Source organism: Lepidochelys kempii, chromosome 10 (genome assembly GCF_965140285.1).
Source record: "Lepidochelys kempii isolate rLepKem1 chromosome 10, rLepKem1.hap1, whole genome shotgun sequence".
NCBI lineage: Eukaryota > Metazoa > Chordata > Testudines > Cheloniidae > Lepidochelys > Lepidochelys kempii.
The window spans coordinates 49,811,580-49,832,670 of record NC_136389.1 but is presented as its reverse complement, the minus strand read 5'-3'; the positions used below and the strand labels follow the sequence as shown (position 1 = coordinate 49,832,670).

At 43.8% G+C, this 21,091-nt stretch overlaps 1 protein-coding gene across 4 annotated transcripts in view; it reads left to right on the top strand.

Annotated features, from left to right (window-relative positions):
• Positions 1-11,949, top strand: part of PSTPIP1 (proline-serine-threonine phosphatase interacting protein 1) — a 95,591-nt gene extending 83,642 nt beyond the window's left edge. For 2 of the 4 annotated variants that reach the window (XM_073303504.2, XM_073303502.2), the window contains 2 exons: positions 4,954-5,054; positions 9,023-11,949. In XM_073303504.2, coding sequence (XP_073159605.1) covers positions 4,954-5,054; positions 9,023-9,154 — 233 coding nt within the window. In that variant the 3' untranslated portion in view covers positions 9,155-11,949. Of the gene's footprint in view, positions 1-3,298; positions 3,407-4,953; positions 5,055-9,022 lie in introns of those variants that run through there. The other 2 variants (XM_073303503.2, XM_073303505.2) reach the window with 2 other exon arrangements.
• Positions 11,950-21,091: the final 9,142 nt, after the last annotated feature.

Sequence of the window (21,091 nt, the reverse complement as noted above, 5' to 3'; positions counted from 1 at the left end):
TTTTCCTCTACTTACGTAGAGCATGGGGAATCCTTCCCAAGCCTTCCAGTGGCCCAGCCTGGTCTCGCTAGGAACACAGGCATCCGTTCTGCTTCAAATGTTATGTTGCCTTACCAATCCCATGTCCAGGGCCGTTTTTAGGATTTATGGGGCCCTATGCAGTAATATTAAACTGGTGCCCCTGTGCCTCAGCCCAGGTTCACATGTGTATTTTAGATAAGGGTGGTCTTTTGAAGGATTTATTTTAAAAACTATGTCTGAAGATCCAAGCATTTAAGGCTAAAGATGAATACTCAGATTGTGCATCTAAAAAAAAAAAAAAAAAAAAAAAATCTATGCAAGGATTTTTTAAAGATGTAATTTTTGCAACACTAATGAAATATTTTTAAAGCTAAGGTCCTGTAGACTAACATGTTCTGAGTAAATATTACAGTAATGCACAACTGCTTTTGTCAGTAAATTCAGAAACTGATAGTATATACCTGGGGGTTGGCAAATGCCTGTTAAATGACTTCATTACCATTTGGAAGGTTATTTAATAGTTTCAATCTTGTGCTAATAGATCTGGCAGGCTGGAAGGCACTTTCACTTTTAAGTACTAGATCCCCTCTGGAGGAAGACTCACCAGGCTGCTGCAGCTAGCAGGAAGGGTCAGAATAGGGACCAGGGATAGGAAGAGGCGGCATGGTGGACACTAAGACCCAGGGGTGCCCCAAATTTTCAGGTGCCCTACGCAGCCCAGCCGCATAAGCGGTATGCGTAAGGATGGCCCTGCACAGGTCACTTGTGTCACTCTCATTAGAGGGCACCAAAGCATAATATTTTGACAGCACAGGAAATAATGGTTTGAGACATTTTTATTGGCTCAATTTAAAACCAGCTAAGGAGATTTAAACTGTGATGTTCCCCGAATGAAAAAAAAATGCATCCTTCACTACATCTGCCTGTCCACTCAGCCACCCAGAAATGGAATACTTTCTCTCCTAAATCCCCTCTGTTTGACTCCCCGAACAGTGGAAATTTTCAGTGCCATTCATGCAGGCTAGATTCATAGATATTAAAGTCAGACAGGACCATTAGGATCATCTAGTCCGACCTCCTGCACAACGCAGGCCACAGAATCTTGCCCACCCACTCCTGCGAAAAACCTGCTCACCTATGTCTGAGCTATTGAAGTCCTCAAATCGTGGTTTAAAGACTTCAAGGAGCAGAGGACTGGGTTTTTAAAGTTATGTAGATGTTGCTCTGCTCAGAGTTACAATGTCTAACTGATTTAGGAGCCTCAGTCTCATTTTCAAGAGTGAAATAGGCATTTAGGAGTCTGTGTTCCACTGACTTGCAATGAGACTTGGGCTCAGACTTTTAAAGGAGCCTAAGTGCCGTCTATTTCTATAGAATTCAATGGTGTCCCTATGAATACAACTTGAATGAGAGTTGAAGGCATTTGGTGCCCCCCAGGATTGGGTCCCACATGTCTATACAGTAGCATATGAACAGCTTTGGTCACAATTAATGCCTCCCCAATCTGCTCACAGCTGTTTGTGTGTCTGCATTATATTAAACTTCTCCTTTCTGCCAGTTTAGATCATGCTATTTATCAAGGCCACTATCGGATCATTATTGTCATCAGAATTTACTACTGTGGAAGCGATTATGTCACAAAGGGTGGATTGTGACTTTGTTGAAGGATCAGAGCAGGCTCATTGTAAAACGAGATGCTACTCTTGGGACCAAATACTATACACAGATGGATTCTGGGGGTGCCTGTGGGAACCCCGTGCTCATATCCATTGACAGAATGGGTCTCATTTAATGAGCTGAGGCCAGATCCTGCATCCACTGCTATCTGTGGGAGTTTTGGCATGGACTTCTAGGGAGCAGGAGCATGCCTCTAAATTTAGAGAGAATATGTATGGTAATCTAATGGGATTTTGGTACCTACATTCTTCTTGCAGTTTGCCCAGGTGTGCGTGAGACTCTTTGGTTGTGTCTTCACTAGGAAAAAAACATGAATTCTTAGCCCATATTAGTGAGCACATGGTAATTAACATGAGGTAAAATCCTACCAAGGACAAGGCAATTTGTTTTCACACAAGTTTGCAGGCTGATAACACAACTCTGCAGGAGCCTAGGGTTTACCTTGATTTACCAATTCGTGTGAAAATTACAGACGGCCTGATCTTCACTAAAATTTTATTTCAAGTTAATTAACTCAAGTTAAAAACACAACTTTGTTCCGAATGAAGACAAGGCCTTCAGAGGCTTGTGCATATCATGGTTATCTACATGCATTCAGCTTCTTCACTTCCTGCTACATTGTTCTTTCAGTCATCTGAAGAATCCAAGTCAATTTTTTTCCCCTCACACCAATCAAAGAACCCACACATCACTTGTTGGGAGTGGGATCAGGATTTACTGTGGGAAGGGTTACAGGGATCCTGTCTTCTGTGCCCTCTGCAAGGGCTCTGTTACCCCATGGATGTACAGGTAGTTTACATGGGAAATTCCCTCATGCCTCAGCAGGAGGACAGACCCTGCAAGTACAGCATTGTGGAGGAATGCTGTAATGTTACGAATAAGCTTCTTTTAACCAGCCAGGACTAAATTATGTTCCAAATTTTGTGCAAACACCTAAAGTCATAGTGTTTGTACTGTGAGATTTTTATCTTAACAATAGCGTGATATTTGCCTGTTTAAAACACTGCCTCTTTCTTTTGCCTTAATGTCCATTATTTATTATGAAGCAAGAGGATTGACTTCCATGAGAGCAGAATTAGGTCAGCGCTAAATGCTTTTGAAAAAGTGCCTTGGTGGGGTTTTTGGACTGATGGCAAAACTCTCATTGGCTGCAGAGATGCAGGATCAAGCTCTTTTTGAGCAATCCTTAGGTCAGGTCTACACTTAAAAATTATACTGGTATAGCTGTGGCAGATAAGGGTGTGATTTTTTTTTAAACCAACATAGTTATGCCAGTATAAGTGCTAGTGTAGACTGTCTACACTATGAAATTAGGTTGAATTTATAGAAGTTGGTTTTTAGGAAGTCAGTTGTGTGCGTCACCACTAAGCGCATTAAGTCGGCGGAGTGCGTCCACAGTACCATGGCTAGCATTGACTTTTGGAGTGTTGCACTGTGGGTAGCTATCCCACAGTCCCCGCTACCCATTGGAATTCTGGGTTGAGCTCCCAATGCCTGATGGGGTAAAAACATTGTCATGGGTGGTTTTGTGTACATGTCATCAGTCACCCCTCCCTCTGTGAAAACAGCGGCAATTGTTTCGCACCTTTTTTCCGTGCAGATGTCATACTGCTGTCAGCAGACAGTGCAGTAGGACTGCTAACCGTTGTCGTCATCCACAGTTTCTGCTGCAACTCTGCTCTCCTGGTGCCGTGAATCCACCTCGCAGGTCCTCTCATTGTTCTCTATAAATATCTATTCTCGTGGAATCTCTCATCATCCACTGCTTCTGCTGCAACTCTGCTCTCTTGCAGACGCCATACCATGGCAAGCATGGAGCCTGCTCAGCTCACCGCTGCCATTGTGAGCATTGTAAACACCTCGTGCATAATCCTGCAGTATGTGCAGAACCTGCAAAAGCAGGTGAGGAGGCAACAACAGCGCAATCACGATAGCGATGAGGACATGGACACAGAGTTCTCTCAAAGCATGGGCCCTGGCAGTTTGGACATCATGGTGGTAATGGGGCAGGTTCCTGCCATGGAATGCCAATTCTGGGTCCGGGAAACAAGCACAGACTGGTGGGACCACAGTGTTGTGGGTCTGGGATGATTCCCAGTGGCTGCGAAACTTTTGCATGCATAAGGGCACTTTCATGGAACTTTGTGACTTGCTTTCCCCTGCCCTGAAGCACAAGAATACCAAGATGAGAGCAGCCCTCACAGTTGAGAAGCGAGTGGCGATAGCCCTCTGGAAGCTTGCAACACCAGATAGCTACCAGTCAGTCAGGAATAAATTTGGAGTGGGCAAATCTACTGTGGGGGCTGCTGTGATCCAAGTAGCCAACACAGTCACTGAGCTGCTGCTATCAAGGGTAGTGACTCTGGGAAATGTGGTCTTAGTGGATGGCTTCGCTGCAAAGGGGTTCCCTAACTGTGGTGGGGCGATAGATGGAATGCATATCCCCTATCTGGGGACCAGACCACCTTGGCAGCCAGTACGTAAACCGCAAGCAATGGTGGATCACAAGGGACATTTCACCGACATCAACATGAGATGGCCAGGAAAGGTGCATGACGCTCGCATCTTCAGGAACTCTGGTCCGTTTGAACAGCTGCAGGAAGGAACTTACCTCTCAGACCAGAAAATAACTGTTGGGGGATGTTGAAGTGCCTATAGTTATCCTTGGGGAACCTAGCCTACCCCTTAATGCCATGGCTTATGAAGTCAAACACAGGCACCCTGGCCAATAGTAAGGAGCAGTTCAACTATAGGCTGAGCAAGTGCAGAATGGTGGTAGAGTGTGCATTTGGACATGTAAAAGCTCACTGGCGCAGTTTACTGACTAGGTTAGACCTCAGCAAAACCACTATTCCAGTAATATATTCCATCATGGCACCATCTAAATTACTACTAAGGCTCACTGAACCTTTCTTTCCCTGCATTATATTTTAGATTTTATTTTTCCCCTCAGAAAAATCATAGATCCCACCACAAACTGGTTTTATTATTCCTTAGATCATTTGGGACTATATTTTAAGCAGGGAAAATGTTTACCCTGCAGTCTTACCATGTATGGAGCGAAAGCTAGTTTCTGACTCCTCTAGACAGTGGCAATTGTTCTGCATAGCTTTACCTGGAGGCAATAGCAGCTTCTCTAGGCACACACATCCCAGTGCACAGAGAGAAGAATAGACACCCTTGTGTTTGTGAACTCTTGCAAATGTTTCCTTGCATTTATAAGTCTGTGAACTCTTTGTTTCCTTGTTTTTCTAGACGAGAAAGTGGATGGAGTCTATGCATCTATTAATGTGGGTGAACAAGCAGCAACCACACCATCACAGGATTACAAAGTGCTCTACGACTATACAGCCCAGGTAGTCAAAGGATTAAAAAATGAACGTTGTAATGCACTAGGCTTAAAATAGTACCTTTGACTCAAAAAGCCCATTAATTCCCAACACCCCTAGGGGTTATGTTTTATCCTCATTTTATAGATGGGAAAATGAATGGAACAGAGTTACTTAGCCAAGGTCACCTAGCAAGTCTGTGGCAGCCAAGAGGTGTGACTCGCAGGTCTCTGCTCTGGCCACTAGACCATACTGCCCCCCAAGATAACACAGTATATAAAAGTTTATTTCAATTTGCTGTACATTAAATGTGTTTCATCAGTAACAGTGCCAAACCATCCCAACCCTTGTCTCTTTAGGGATAGGAGAGACTCATTCACTACAGAAGCTTTGTACATTTTGACTGATGGTAACTGAACCACCTGGCTTTACAAGAAGATGTATAAAAATAGTCCCAATAAAAACATAAGAGAAGTTAGTTAAGGCCCTGATCCAGCATCAGGATTTGCTAGTGCAAACCCCTACTCCTGTGAATCAATGGGTCTCTACAGAGGTACACACTAGAGGATCTTGATGTACGATTGGAATCCAGAACATTTGGATAGCAATTTAGGGCAGGAAATGATGAAGAATACTGTATCCAGTTTCAAATGCAGAGGGAGTTTAGGGTAGATGAATGCATATACTGCCAAGATTCCAGTTGGAGTACAGCAGGACTAGTCCCCTGTTACTGTTTTTGCTGAAGAGGACAACAGGATCTTTACTGACAAAACGATCAGGTCCCGGTTTTACAGCTGATGGGAAAACAGCACCCCACATAGTATGGTGTCTGAGGGTGCTGTGCTAAGACACAATCTAGAGCAGGTCAGCAGGGAATGGCACCACCACTTTGTACAGCACCTGGGTTTTCCTTTATGATCTCCCATCCAAGTAATGAGTCATTCTGACTCTACTTCACTTGTGAAATTTGAGACTACAGCCCAAGGGAATATGGTTGCAGTTCATGTTATAAAATCTTCCCTGGCTTTTATTCAGCCTGGAAACAGGAGAGCGAGTCTGTCAAATATTATCTAAAAGCTGTTCTCCATTTGACCCCATCCTCATCTTGAGAATCCTACCCCAAGACCTTAATGGGTTGTCTGTATTCCATAGCAGGGGCAGACTTCCAACACAATCTCCATTGCACAAAAGGATTTTAGAACAAGTCATACTGATTTCCTGTTCATAACTATTGCCAGATACAGACTCCCAGCCTGTCTTCTGCCTTTGCCTCAGTTTAGTTATGGTTTTGTGTGGGGTTTATAATAGAAATATTTAAGTGGAAAATGGATACAAATAACCCCTCTGAGGCACTTTTTAAATGGAGCTGAAACAACAATAGGAGATCTGGCTTGGTCATGCTACTCTGGTTCCTGCAGAGTGGAAATACTATGAGCTTGTATTATTCCAGCTTTATTAGACAGATGCAAGAGAAGGAAAAAATATGTTAATGAAAAAGCTACCGATACAACACACACATTGATATTCTGATGGAGTCAGACGGCACAGCCCTCCCTCACATTTTTCCATGTAAATATGCTGTGCCCCGTTGATCGCTCTTGCCAAGCGCCAGTCCCAACACAGGCCCCTTGGGCAAATAGCAAGGAGCTGGGGTTGACATGCTCACTGAATCTGAAGACACTGCTGATGAGCAATCTGCGTCCTCAAATAGGGAACTGTAATGTTCCTGACTTCAGACCCAGTGCCGTTAGACATCATGAGTAAAGTCACAGCAGAGACAAGCTGACTTGCTAAAGCAAGAGTTTACTAACACCACGCACCTTTTCATCTGTAGATTTCAGACTGCTTTACAAAGGAGGTAAACAATATCTCCACTTTATAGATTAGAATGCCAAAGTAGCCCAAGAGCCTTTCGCCTTATGACTGCCCTTATGCTCTTACACAGGAAACAGAAGTATAGGAGTCATCCTACTGGCCAGGTCCACCTAGTCTACAGTCCTGCCTCTGACAGTGGCCTGATGTTCCAAAGAGCCCCACAGGAAGCAGATGTGGGATATTCTGCCCCCATGATCTCATCCTAATCCCCACTAGAAAGAGATAGGTTTACACCCCAAAACACGGGGTTTTACCTCCCATCCAATATTTTCCTTAGCATGAACTATGGATAATTTTGCTATCCATACAAATGGCCAGTCTCTTTGAATTTTGCTCATTCTTGGCTTCAGCAATATCCTCTGGCAAAGAGTTCCACAGTCAAATTACATGTTGTTTGAAAAAAAATTCCTTTTATTAGTTTTGAATTTGCCACCTTTAAGCTCCATTGAAAGTCCCCTAGTTCTTGTGTTAGGAGACCCACACTGAAAACGTGTCACTTAGGAGACTCTTCGTAAGAGGTCAGCATGAGTCAGATTCTAACTCGGGGTAGTCAATAGGCAGCCCATGGGCCAAATCCAGACCACCAGATGCTTTTCAACAGATCCCAAAAAATGTTTAAACTTATTTATCATCATCATTTTATCTGGAGTCTGGACCTGGACTACTCCTTGACCAAAACATTTGGACCTTGACAAAATAAATAAAATAAAATAAGACTACCCTTGTTCCAACTGAAGCCAAACAGTTGGGTTAGGTCAGTGCAGCTGATGAGAATTTCCTATGCAGTTCAGGGTGTTCAAATATTTTTTTCTACTCTTTCATTGTTTGGAGAGATATTTGCTTTAGGGCCTGTTCAGGGTCATTTTAATGTACCTCAGCATTCATGGCATTTTGCCTTGAGGGGAATTATTAAATTCCTTTCATGAAGATGGACGATTCCTAACCTGGGGGTAGACTTCCACACACTTGAGCACTATATTCAAATTAGATTGATCTGATCTGTTGAATGCAAATTTTGGAGGCTTGTGCTATCACTGTTTCAATTTCATTGCTCGTTGGACAGTGAATTGATACCCCATCACACAGAAAACAGGACAGCATCACTTAATGGGCTGATAGCCAGGCTGACTTGCAGTGATTCTATCTCTGGGGGGAAATAGCATGTTCCATGAATAATCATTATACCACTGTTGACCACTATTGCTCAGCAGCAGGGATCTGCACTACAATGCAGGTCACCTGAGATCAGTTGTGCTGATGAGAAACCTCTCCCAGACTGCGATTATTGGAGGCATCATTTTTATCTCCCTTGAGCATGTAGCCTTGTATTGCTTTAACGAAGGAGCATGACTGGCTGGTTCAGGAGGAAGTTGCATTTAGGGCAGGTTGGTACTTCAAAAGCTGCACCCATGCAGCTGTGATGCTGTAGTGCTTTAGTGAAGATGCTGATAGGAGAGCTTCTCCCGTCAGCACTGTTAATTTGTGCCAGGGCTGAGCCCTGGCACCTCTAGGCTTGGCAGTTCGTAGCCCCGGTACCTCTAGCCTTTCTGTGTCTGTTATGAATGTAAAAAAATTGCTTGAACCCCAGCACCTCTTTCATTACAAATTAAAGCACTGCCCATCAGCGTAGTTAATCCACCTCCATGAGAAGTATTAGCTATGTCAGTGGGAGAAGCTCTCCTGTCGACATAGCGCCATCTACACCGAGGGTTAGGTTGGTATAACTATATTGCTCACGGGTGTGAATTTTTCACACCCCCATGTGGCATAATTATACCAGTGTAAATTTATACCGTAGACCTGGTCTTAGGAACAACCTCTGCCAGAAGGGACTATGATACAAGATCTAATCTGCACAGGGACTGAATGCAGGATGGGTACATTTCTGTTCCACTCTGGAGATGGGAAGAAAGTTGATAGCCCCAGTATGACCACTCAGCAAAAATGGAGCCACACACAGAGTGCGAGTGTGATATTTCAGATTCATTATCACAGTGACATGCATACAGATATGCTTTAGGACCATGGGAGCTAGGAAAATCCCCCACACAACATGCAGAAGAGTCTGAGTACTGAGACTAACCAGATTTCCACGCCCTCTGTTGGGTCTCTCCTTTCAGAACACCGATGAACTGGATATCGGTGCAGGGGACATCATAGCAATCATCGCAGAAGGCGAGGATGGCTGGTGGACAGCAGAAAGGAATGGTCAACGAGGATTTGTGCCAGGATCTTACCTCGAAAAGCTTTGACGAAGAGATGCATCTGCTTTAAGACCTTAAAAATACCTTATTCTCTAAAATGGCTCACCAAGAGGAGGCCATATCATTTTCTTCTAAGATTATCACTTGAGGCTAACAAATTGTCCCTGCCTTTTTCCTTTAGGCCTCTCTCTCTCCACACTGGAGTTTTCCCAGAGACACTGCAGGGGTTCCCGTCTTACAAGGGCTTTTATCCCTTTGACTGTTCCATCAACATTGCATTGAACACAGTCCATCAGCGCCTCAAAGTTACGACAAAGTATGGAAAAACAACAAACCAAATTTCTCCTCAAGAAAAAAAATTGCTTACAAAAATGGAAAATGAGAAATATCCCTCAGTAAGTCTGTACCACCTCCTGGCAGGCTTGGAGCCACTCTTGTGCCAACAGTCATTCTCTACCAATTAATTATCTCTTTCGTTATCTGCATAAGTAGCACAAGCATCTTTGACAGAGGTGTGGAATATGGGGATGGTGGTGTAGGTATGCTGTGCTCAGGATGAAGACATACCGGGGTCTTAGCTATATGACACGAGACAGAAGTTCATGCAGTCCCCCTCCCCTCCAAAATGTATGAACGGGAGAAATGGGTAAGGATTCCCCACCTATTTTATCATCAGATCAACTAGGGCAAATCGTAAAGATGAAATGCTGCTTTAAAGAACATTAAAAAGGATTGTGACATGCATTGAGCTAAAGAAAATATAAGCCCTTCTACCCCACCACCAACTCCTCCTGCTATTAAACACCAAGTCCTCTATTGCTCCAGCCTTGTGTGGAATCCAAAGGCAAAGAGATAAGGATAGATCCTGACCCTGATCTTTGTTGGCCGTTGCCTTTTTTTGATGGATTGTGTCATAACCTTAATATGATTTGTCATGTTTAAAAGCTAAGTAAAGGCTTTCACTGGAGCTGTATTCCTAGACTGACCTGTTGGAGCTCATCAGGGAGCTGCCAATCACTCGGTAGGCTTACATGCAATTGGCCTATATGTTACCTGATTTAATCTCTGCCCATCCCATCTCCCAGCCTACATGATCTTCTCCTTCCCTTTCAGATGCCCCTCCCCTACGGTTTCCCGACTACCTAGCCATCCTGCTCCTGCAGCCTCTGCATCTCCGAGATCATTGTCATGGGTCTGTCCTTGTTCCTTTTCCCTTCCTCACATTGCATTCACACTTTATGAATAGCAGGTGTGTTAGTCTGTATTCGCAAAAAGAAAAAGGGAATACTTGTGGCACCTTAGAGACTAACAAATGCATCCAATGAAGTGAGCTGTAGCTATGCTCAAATAAATTGGTTAGTCTCTAAGGTGCCACAAGTACTCCTTTTCTTTTTACACTTTATGAAAGTTCTCATAAGCAAAGCTGGCTATTTTGTACACCATAGATCAATTTCTCCACAACATTCCTATTCTATCAGGTGACTAGTATTTAGAAATACTTCCAAAATCCACAGTATTTATCCAATACAGACCATAAGAGCCTCCTTCAGTATTTAGTGATGCAATACAAACCTTCAAGAATTTGCTTGGGGAAAAGACTACTTCCTAGGGAGAGAATGAACTGCTAAAATTTCAGAGTTTAAAATCGAATCAAAAGTCAATTTAAAGCACAAATAATCACCATTAACAGGAAAATCTTTTAAGTGAGGAGGCACTGTGGGTATGGAGTGAGGCTTTTAAAGCCAGAGAGAAATCTATAGGGACTGTTCCAGCATTTTAGTTAACAGCATTTTAGTTAATGTAGCACATTAATGAACTATAATCAGTCCAGAGAAACCCATAGCAGAGTTTCCCAGCACAAAACTGAATAAAATAAGTAGTGCGGCCCTTTTGGGGATCCTCTCTTGCGCATGCGTTCCCCCTCACTTGTCACCCCTTGTACTTCCCCCTCTGAGGAAGGCTTCCTTACAATTTGCCCCCCCCCCTCCCGCTCCAAGACCTGGTACACAGAACGTCTAGAAGTGCCTTGAATAGACTTACAGTTTCATATTAACATAGAAACCAAAGAGATGGAGTGATGGGCTGTTCCCCAGGGCTGGCTGTGGAAAGGCAGAGCCTGAGTCACTATGACAACTTCTCTGTGGGGCAGGGATTATCTTTGTTTTGCTTGTCCCTGATCAGGGCTTCTAAGCCCTACCACAGTATAAATAGTAACAATAAAATGCTCCTTACAGGTTGCTGATGCCAGGGACAGCCTTCTGAGGCCAGATCTGAATTTTATAACCCAAGAATGGAGAGCAATGGGCCACAACTAGGGCCTGTACTGTATGCCAGCTGACATCTGCAGTGTGGCTAGTCAAACAACTGTAACCATCTTGAAATGAAACCTAAAGTATGAGTGATTTTAGATACTAGCCTCCTTTAATAGCAAGTCTTTCAGCCAGAATTGATGCAGGCAGACATTTTGTAGATGATTTCAATAAAAAAAAAAAAAGTAAGATCTTGTCTAATCTGTAAATAAGTAACACAGGTACTCAGTAAAGACCATATTCCTCTTAGGGCTCAGAGAGTTTCACCAAGCATTGGAGCACCCCTCCTGGTTACCACGTTGTCTATAGAATCTCTTGCTGTGGGTAAGCTATTACCTGCATCTCTGATCATGAGGTCATTACCAGTTTTGTGATGACTGCTACTCTCAGGCTCATCTTGACATCCCATAAAAGCATTTTATACTTTGCAATCTCCACCAGTCATTCCTTGATTAAGTGAAATAAATTATAAATACCCACATACATAACCCCTTCAGTCTATAATGTACCCATCACTACAGTATCTGGGAACTGGGTGCTAATTTGGGATAGCTCTGTAGGCAGAAAGGCAATTGCAATGGTCTCATGATTTATCTTCTCTTCTTTAGAGTGAAGGGCTTGGCTGATAATTGGTTACAAAAATATTTGTAACTATGCAGTTCACCCCATCAACCTTGGTAGCATGTGTCAGAAATAGAACACTGAGGAACCAATCAAAATATCCCAGCCCCCTGAGCACATGCAGTTTCTAGGAATCACCCACACCTGGAGAGTGGAAAGTGGCTGAAAGGTTAAAGTCCAGGTGCTGCATTAGGCTGGAGACAAAGTTTCACTAGAGCTGTGCAGTGCTTTCACAGCAAAACAAACATTCAGCAAAAGGGATATTTCACATTTGGTTGTGAAACTGCATAGTACCCTATTTTCAGAGAAGAGAAAGGAATGTGCTTGAAATGGGCCATTTTCAGTAAAAGTCACGCTTAATGTTTTGACCAGTTCTCATGTTTAAAAAGCTTTTCAGAAAAGAAGTTTGTCCCAAAAGAGGAGCTGTGTCAAAAAAAGATGTTTTTCCCCTCTCAAAAAAACCCTCACTTGACAAAAATAAAATCCCCATAAAGGGGGAAAAAGAATTAAAAAAAACAACCTAACAGTGTATATTAAAAACCACTTTCATTTCGGCACAAAGTAACACTAAGTTTTTCAGTTGGGAAACAGTCAGTGACTAAGAAAGTGGAGAAAAATCCTATTTTCTGCCAATTTAATTTCCCCCCAACTGCAAAAAATGGGGGGGATGGGGGAGAAGTAAAGTAAAAATGTGGGAGAAAAGTATCTTTTCCCCATGATGTTTTCCTTTAGGAAAACAGTTATTTCCCTGATGGGAAAATTTCAAAAGGGGATTGTTCCCTCAAAAATTCCTGCAGGTAAACTGCCCATTTTCTGGCCATCTGTGTTAATCATTACCTTTTCTCTGACTGTTAAACTAACTTTAAAGCGTCTTGTTTAACTGTTCTGGACTGTTAAACTTCTGGTTTCACCTGGACAGCATCACTATTTAGTAAGCTGGCTGCCACCAACAGGAGGCGCCAAAATGACAACTATTGACAAAGCTGTATAGTTTCAGAGTGAACTTTTGTTTCATGGGACCCTTGCAGCGAGCAACACATTTCACTGTGTAAGCTGTGTGACTGGGACTGAGTGGAGTTCTCCTTTCACATACATGAATCTGTTCTCAGAGATGCAGGCTGAGAAATAGCCAACACTCATGCTTTTGTTCCCAGCTTCACAAGCTACTGCCAGTAGCATCACGGCAGCCTTTAGTATAATTAAAGGGCAGGTACACAATAAAATGTACTGAGCTGAGTTAGACTGTGCTTTGGAGGGTGGGGTTCTGTTTGAACAACAGTATATTATTCATTTTTTGGCTGGGCTCTCTCACACCTGTAACTATTAACCATAGATATCCTGACCAGGCCCTAAGAAACCTGCAGGCATCTCCAATCCACCCAGCTGACAGTGCCCCACCAAAGGGACAAGAAATACCAGGAACACCTGGATGGAGCCCAATTGTAGCTCATGGATTTAGTTGATTTTTGGTTCTGAATTTAAGTTTTGGCAAATAGCCCTGTTTAGGGCACTTCAACTGACAACCTGTTGAGTCTCTCCTCTCAGCACTTCCAAGCTAGCCATGCAGATGTCTTTCCTACAAAGACAGGGTATATTCTTAATTTAAGGTAACTATCACATGGTAAAATCCTACTGAAGACAAAGCCAGGTGTAGTTTTCACACAAGTTAACAGACAGCAGTAACCTGAAGGTTCCCCCATGGTCTTCAACTTGGGCTTTGTCTTCACTTTGCCAAAAGCATGTTTTTACAATGGGATCACTATTGCATACTATCTCCGTCCCTGTAAAATCCTACTGGAAACCAGGGACTGTAGTTTTGACAGTCATGTAGCTAGGCAAGCTCAATCATGGGTAGGGCTATAGTTTTGATCTCTTCCAGCTACATGATGTACCTTGTCTCCAGTAAGATTTTACAGTGAGATAAGTACTATGTCACCACACAATCACTCTGCATAGCTGGAATGCGATGACACGCTTAGGGTAGGTCTACACTGAAATTAGACATCCGCAGCTGGCTTATGCCAGCTGACTCAGGCTCATGGGGCTTGGGCTAAGGGGCTGTTTAACTGCAGTGTAGATGTTGAGGTTTTGGCTGCAGCCTGGGGTTCTGTGACCCTGCGAGATGGGAGGGTCCCAGAGCTCAGGCTGCAGCCTGAGTGCCTACACTGCAACTAGACAGTGACACAAGCTCAAGTCAGCTGGCACAGGCCAGCCACAGGTGTCTAACTGCAATGTAGACATACCCTTACAGTCTTTTAGCTAGAACATCCACTGCATTTTAATTATTGCCAGAAGTTCCTTACACCTCTTGCATTTCAAACTAATATTTCCCTCCTCTTTACTGTCTCCCTTGTAGCAGGTTCAGTATCCTTCCAGATAAGATCACCTACATGAAAGTCCTTCAGAAAACCCAGCAACAGAGGGCCATAAAATCCTGCTGAAAGGAAGGTGCAGAAAGCACCTTCTCCTATACTGGCTATCTGAGCATGCTTCCTCCACACAGCTCTCCAAGCCCTGGAATGAAGGGCTGAACTAGATTCTGAGCAATACCCAGCTGGGGTGCCCTAGACTAGGAGGAGTGTGCATAGGGGTCATGGTCTTGGTGCAAGATGGGCACAGGCCCCTTCAACCTGTCCAGAGCTAGCCAGAGGCAATTACTGCACAGGTGCTGCCTGACATTAAAGGGCCAGATACATGCTTTCTGGGCTTTTTGGGTAGCTGTCAAGAGAGAGAGAAAGCACCAGCAGGCTTTCCCCAGGCCAGGCATCTTATTGCCAGAGGGAAGGAGGTGGGAACTGAAGAGTTGCTGCTTTAGGGATCCTACACGCAGCAGCCGGTGGATCTTCAAGCTAGCTCATGGGACTACAGAGCTCTACAGGAGTCCAGGTTCCTGGAACCCCGTCCTGCTCCCAGGAAGCCAGCCAACTCTCTCTCTATTCCAGACTGACAGGCAGTCACACGCGCCTCTTATTCTCACTGATACATGGCAAATCCTGCCTGACATAGGACATTGAGCCAGCCAGACCTGTCTTTGTAATGGCTAGTTTCAAATGGATACAGAGCTAAAAAGAGTAAGAATAGGACGTTCAGATTAAAAGGAAAAAAAAAAAATAGGGAGTAGGTACTTGACCACAATGGTTCCACAACAGTCCTTGTACAGAGGTTGTCAGGGGGGAGCAGCATATGCTTTAACTAATGGGTTTAGGTTTGAGAAAAACCACTGTCACTAACTTATAAAATACAGTAATAAAAAGCAGCAGGCTCCCATCACTCCCATTACTAAAGAACCAACAATATGCACAGCGTTCTACACAATGTAAAGGCAGCCCCTCTCCTGAACAGCTTGGTCCAGCAGTTTCTTTTTAGCTGAGGGGTCACAGCACCCAGAGCTAGAGGGGTTTCCAGGGAGTTTTTACTGCCTAAGAAAGCACCTTGCACAGCAAGTTAGTTGAACACAGTTAGCAGAACTGCAGTAGGGTAACTGCATGAAACACCCCAATTGTTTGCCACCTCAAAAGATGTTGCCCTCAGGTTTGCTTCAGGTAAAACACTCAGCTTCCTTCTGCTTTAGTGAGAACAGAACATGCAAGCAAGACATGAACAAAAAACAGCTCCTACCTTAGCTGTCTTCTCTCCTTGCTGGCCAGCAATTTACCCCCTCATAGTAAAAGCATCCTTGCTGCTTCTGAATTCTTTCCCTAGAAGCTATTTCCCTAGTGGAGATTCCTGATTGCATCAGCAGTCTAACTGATTGCTATATACAGCTTAAGTGAAAGCAGGTGGAGATCAACATACATTTCATTATGAGCTAGGCCTCAGGTGATGCCAACTTCAGGCCAAAATAGGGGGAGGGGGGGTGAGAGCAGCTGAGCCTGAGCACCAGCCAGGTGGAATAGCTGATATTAACACACACTTTCAGGGCATGATGTACTTGTATGATTGTATTTGCTTTGTTTCTCTTGCAGGGAAGATGTCCTGTGCATAAATCCAGCAGTTTGGCGTATGTTGAGTATGGTGTCAGCCAGCTGCTTACACATCTGCTAGCGTAGAGCTGCTGTCCCTCTCATCAGAGCTAGCTAGCTGATTCAACTGTACTAGTTTAGAGTAGCCACGCTCCTCTAAGTGCACTTCATGCAGTTTGCTGTCTGCTCCTGTGCTGAAAGGTCACCATTAGCCGTTAGCCCAGGTTCGTACCAAATTTGAAGAGCATAAAACAGACAAGTTGTCAGGGCTTGAAAAATCAGCCACTGCTCCTACATAGCAACTTTATTCTTACTATCCCTTACAGCTGCTATAGGAGGTATTACTTATAGCACTGGGCAATTAAGCCCCTTTAGAGATAAGACATTGCAGGTTGTTGCTTAGCAAAACTGAAAGTAGGGGTAGGATAAGTTACTGTTGTTCTGCCAACACCACTTACCACCCTTTTGAATGCAAGGAAAAACTCTACCCAGCTGCTGTTCTGTTGTATCTGCACTGAGCATGATCAGCATAGTTAGCACCAGTAAGGAGAGAGGAGCTGGGCTTTTGCCTCACTTTCCCTTGGGCCATGAGAGCGGCTTTCACAGAACTAAAGCCTAAAGGTGACCTGCAAAAGAAAATTAAAAACTGGGCTTGGGTCGTTCTTTGCTTCTTGTAAATCATATGGCTGAAAGGTGGTGTGGGTTTTTGTTTTTTTTTTTTTTTAAGAAGAGGGGGAAGGACTTTGGCTTATTCTTCTACATTAGAAATTCATGTCTTGTTGAACTAGTGAAATGATATCACAAGCATCAAGAAAGACAAAGCAACTTTAAGTTACAACAATTTCAACTGTTGTTTTTGGTTTGGGGGCAACTATTTAAGTCCAATGACCAATTCACATTTTGGATAAAGGAAGTCTTTGTCATAGATTCAACATGTTGACTCCCTTCAGTTAAAATGTTAACACTAATAATAAACATTCCTGAGACCTCTCAGATGTTCTCCAGGAAACACCAGACTTGACATTCTAGGTATTTCTAAGGCCAAATACCAAACAGAATTTTGCTCAGAGTGGGATGATCTGTTTATACTCAGGCCTCTTTAGGCCAAAGAGCATATAAGTGCATTATTAAAAAAATCACTTTGGATCCTAAAGAACCCTAACAAACTCCTTGAAGTCAAAAGGAGTTTTACTACTGAGTTCAATGAGAGCAGGATCAGGTCCTATGACAAGCATTTTACACACAGCTTGTATGGTCACAGCTATGCAACCAGCGCCATAGTTCAGTTAGCCCCCCAAACTGAGTTAAGGCTGCATGGTCAATATTAAGTAAGAGCTTTACTAGTATTTTAGTTTGATCAAACTTCCTTTGACTTGATTGCAGAGAGGTTAGCTTTCTTCCCCACCCCTCTGTATTTGAGGATACAAGCACAGTTAGAAAAAAAGGTCTAGCATATTTTCCAACTAAAATTTCCTGCAAATGAAGAACTCTGTTTGGACTATTTAAAGAACCCAATTTTATTTTGTTATTTTAATAACAAATTACTTGCACTGTGACTTTGGGCAAGTCACTAAACCGCTCTGTGCCTCAGTTTCTCCAGCTGTAACATGGGAATAATAATGCTTCCCCAATTTTGTAAAGCACTTTTAGATTAGCATGCCTATAGGTTTTTCAGGTGGAAAATATCATTGTTATTGTTCAACCCCAAACTCAGTCTAAACAAGCCATTTTTTTGTGGTGGCTGGATTGATATTTGCAGTGGAAAAGCTGATACAAAAGAAGGCCATATTATCTTGTGTACATGATGCCCTGGCTTGTTTTGTAACAAGATTAGACGGCTCTTAGGAAGGGGGTTGCACATATGAGAGACCATTCACTTTCAGTACAGGGAGTGGGGGAGGGAATTTTGTGCATTCCCTTCCTCTTTGCCAGTGTCCAATAGCTGTGTCTAAGGAAGAATTGTTTGGATGTTCCAAGCTGGAACAGTCAGTGTAGAAGCTTCTTGGGAAAGTGGTGAACTTTAACCTTCCCAGGATAAGAACGTTAACACAAGCGTGAATGGAAGAGCCTTCAGTGCACTGATAGACGTGAGAAAAGCTTTGTCTTTAGAGAAGGAGTGCTGGGCCCTTCTTGTGTCTCAGCCCATTGAGAGGAACTAAGATATGAGTGACAATGACTTTGTTCTGCTAAAGTTTTTTTTTACTACAGTCGCAGCTTGATTCAGCCTCCATGTGGATACAAAAACAGAGAGAAGCCCTACTATTAGAGAGATAAGGAGTCTTGATAAATATCAGGTTTCAGAGTAACAGCCGTGTTAGTCTGTATTCACAAAAAGAAAAGGAGTACTTGTGGCACCTTAGAGACTAACCAATTTATTTGAGCATGAGCTTTCGTGAGCTACAGCTCACTTCATCGGATGCATGCCGTGGAAACTGCAGCAGACGTTATATATACACAGAGAATATGAAACAATACCTCCTCCCACCCCACTGTCCTGCTGGTAATAGCTTATCTAAAGTGATCATCAGGTGGGCCATTTCCAGCACAAATCCAGGTTTTCCACACCCTGCCAGGATTGGGGGTGAGGAGGAGGCAGGGACAGGGTCCGGTGCCAACTCCTTTAACCAAGCACACATCAGAGCAGGCACCACATTTGATCTGTGTCCTTGTTTAGAGCTGGCTTTTCCCATTTTCTCCCCACCTCACTGGTGTATCATCCTGTGTCCTGGCAGGAGTGTTAATTAGATCTTTCGTTGATGCTGACCCACCATGTCTCCCACGCAGACTTCAAGTATAGTAACACAGCCAAGCTGAGCGTGAGTTGGGGTTCTTAAAGTGCGTTGAAGTGCTGTGCAGTTACTGTAATGATCCTCACTTGCAGTGCTGGCATGAAGAGCGTTCAAACAGCAGTACTTCATCACGCTTTCTGTGTCCGCAGCCGGGTTTTGGGAAATCAGCTGTCCTCTGGAAGGAGGTTTCCTGACAGCTATGTATTTTAGGCAGAAAGTAATACTATACAGCACTTATGGACTCCTTCTGACTGACAGAAATATGTGTTGGGGGGGGGGGGAGGACGGAGCTAGGGCCTAAAGGAAGATAAATGAGAGCATGGCGGGGAGATGTAAATAAGATGGACAGCTCACAGCATTGCAGCTGTAAACCACTTGCTGGGCCCAACCGATGATGACCTGCTGCTCAAGTGTCCTCCCTCCCTCCCACTCCACTGGCAATAGGGGATGTTCAGGCTCCTCTCATGATTGGTCTGAGGTCTCACTTTTGGAAAAGAAAAAAATAAGCCTTTGGAAGCTATAAGAGAGCCTCAAGGAAAACTGCTCTCCGCAAGCATTATCCTACTAAGGAAACAGGATGCTGCCAGCCTGCCTGTTTGCTGACAAGGGGCCACATAGTGCCCTCTCTCCATGCGGAAAAAGAGAGCAGGTGACCCATAGCTTAAAGAAAAGCTGCGTCCATTGCTGGCCTCTCCTGCTTTCATTAGAAATTCCTTCGTCACCCTTGACAGCAGCAGGCTGTAGCCTTCCTGCTGGAAGAAGCAGTAACACAAGGGTGGGTTTCTCTAAAAACATGAATGTAAACATTAGGAAAAACTTTCTGATTATAAAGGACAGGTAAGCAATGGAGCAGGTTACCAAGGGAGATTGTGGAATCCCTGTCACTGGAGGTGTTTAAGAACAGGTTAAACACCTGTCAGGGATAATCTAGGTTTACTTAGTCCTGCCTCCATGACAGGGGCTGGACTAGATAAACTTGAGATCCCATCCAACCTGACATTTCTATGATTAAATTCTAGTAACTACTCTTGTACTACTAGATCCCTCAGGTCTGGTCACTGCCATTTCCCTACTGGCTCCATCCCCACTGACACTGAAACTGGTTTAACCAGGCCTTATCTATACTGAAAAACAGAACTGTTACTGAACACAGGTGCCAGGCAACTGGTTTAAGATGAACTGGCAGTGAACAGAGTTTGGATTTGTCTACAGTTACAGTGAAAGCCTGTTGAGCACTGTCAGCTACACGGATTGCTGGCAATGTTCAGTCACAAACATTTGTTGTAATGTATTCAAGGCCTCAGTGTTTGCTTGGCCCATGTGGAAAACGCAAGTGTTTCAAATCCGTGTTTAAAGGCAGGTTCCTGGACTAGGTCCTTGCCTATTGTGGTCAAAAAGTGACTCTAAACCAGGATGTTAAAGTGATACCTCTTCCATGGGTACTGTGCAGGCAAACCGAGGTGGAACAGTGTTAGTAGGTTACAGTGTGTTAGCCAGGTTTGCGCTAAGGACTGAGCCACATAAGTAGGGCCCTACCAAATTCATGGTCCATTTTTGTCAATTTCATGTTCATAGGATTTTTAAAATGGTAAATTTCATAATTTCAGCTGTTTAAATCTGAAATTTCGGTGTTGTAATTGTAGGGATCCTGACCCAAAAGGGAGTTGTTGGGGCTCACAAGGTTATTGGGTGGGGCGGTATGTGTTACTCCTACTCTTACTTCTGTGCTGCTGCTGGGGGCAGCGCTGCCTTCAGAGCTGAGCAGCTGGAGAGCGGCGGCTGCTGGCCAGGAGCTCAGCTCTGCAGGCAAAGCCACTGCCAGCAGCAGCGCAGAAGTAAGGGTAGCATGGTATGGTATGTCACCCAGCTCTGAAGTCACCATAGAAGAAAGGATGGCTATACTGTGACCCCTAAAATAACCTTGTGACCCCCCTGCAACTCCCTTTTGGGTCAGGACCCCCAATTTTAGAAACTCTGGTCTCCCCACACAAAATCTGTATAAATGTAAGATAAAAGCACACAAAAGATCCGATTTCATGGTCTGTGATGCATTTTTCATGGCCGTGAATTTGGTCGAGCCGTACACATGAGCCTTGCTGTGGAAGCATCTGTGCAGCCAAAACCAAATGTATTGTTTGAACACGTATCCCCCGTGGAGCAAAAAAAGACCCAGTTTTTCCTTCGATGCCCTAGTAGCAAGGGAGGTAGGGGTTAGCAAGTGTTCATCAGATTTAAGACTCTAGAGATAGGGGCTGCTGCATAAAGCATGACATAGCTAAGGTGAAACCGGTCCTGCATAGCCTT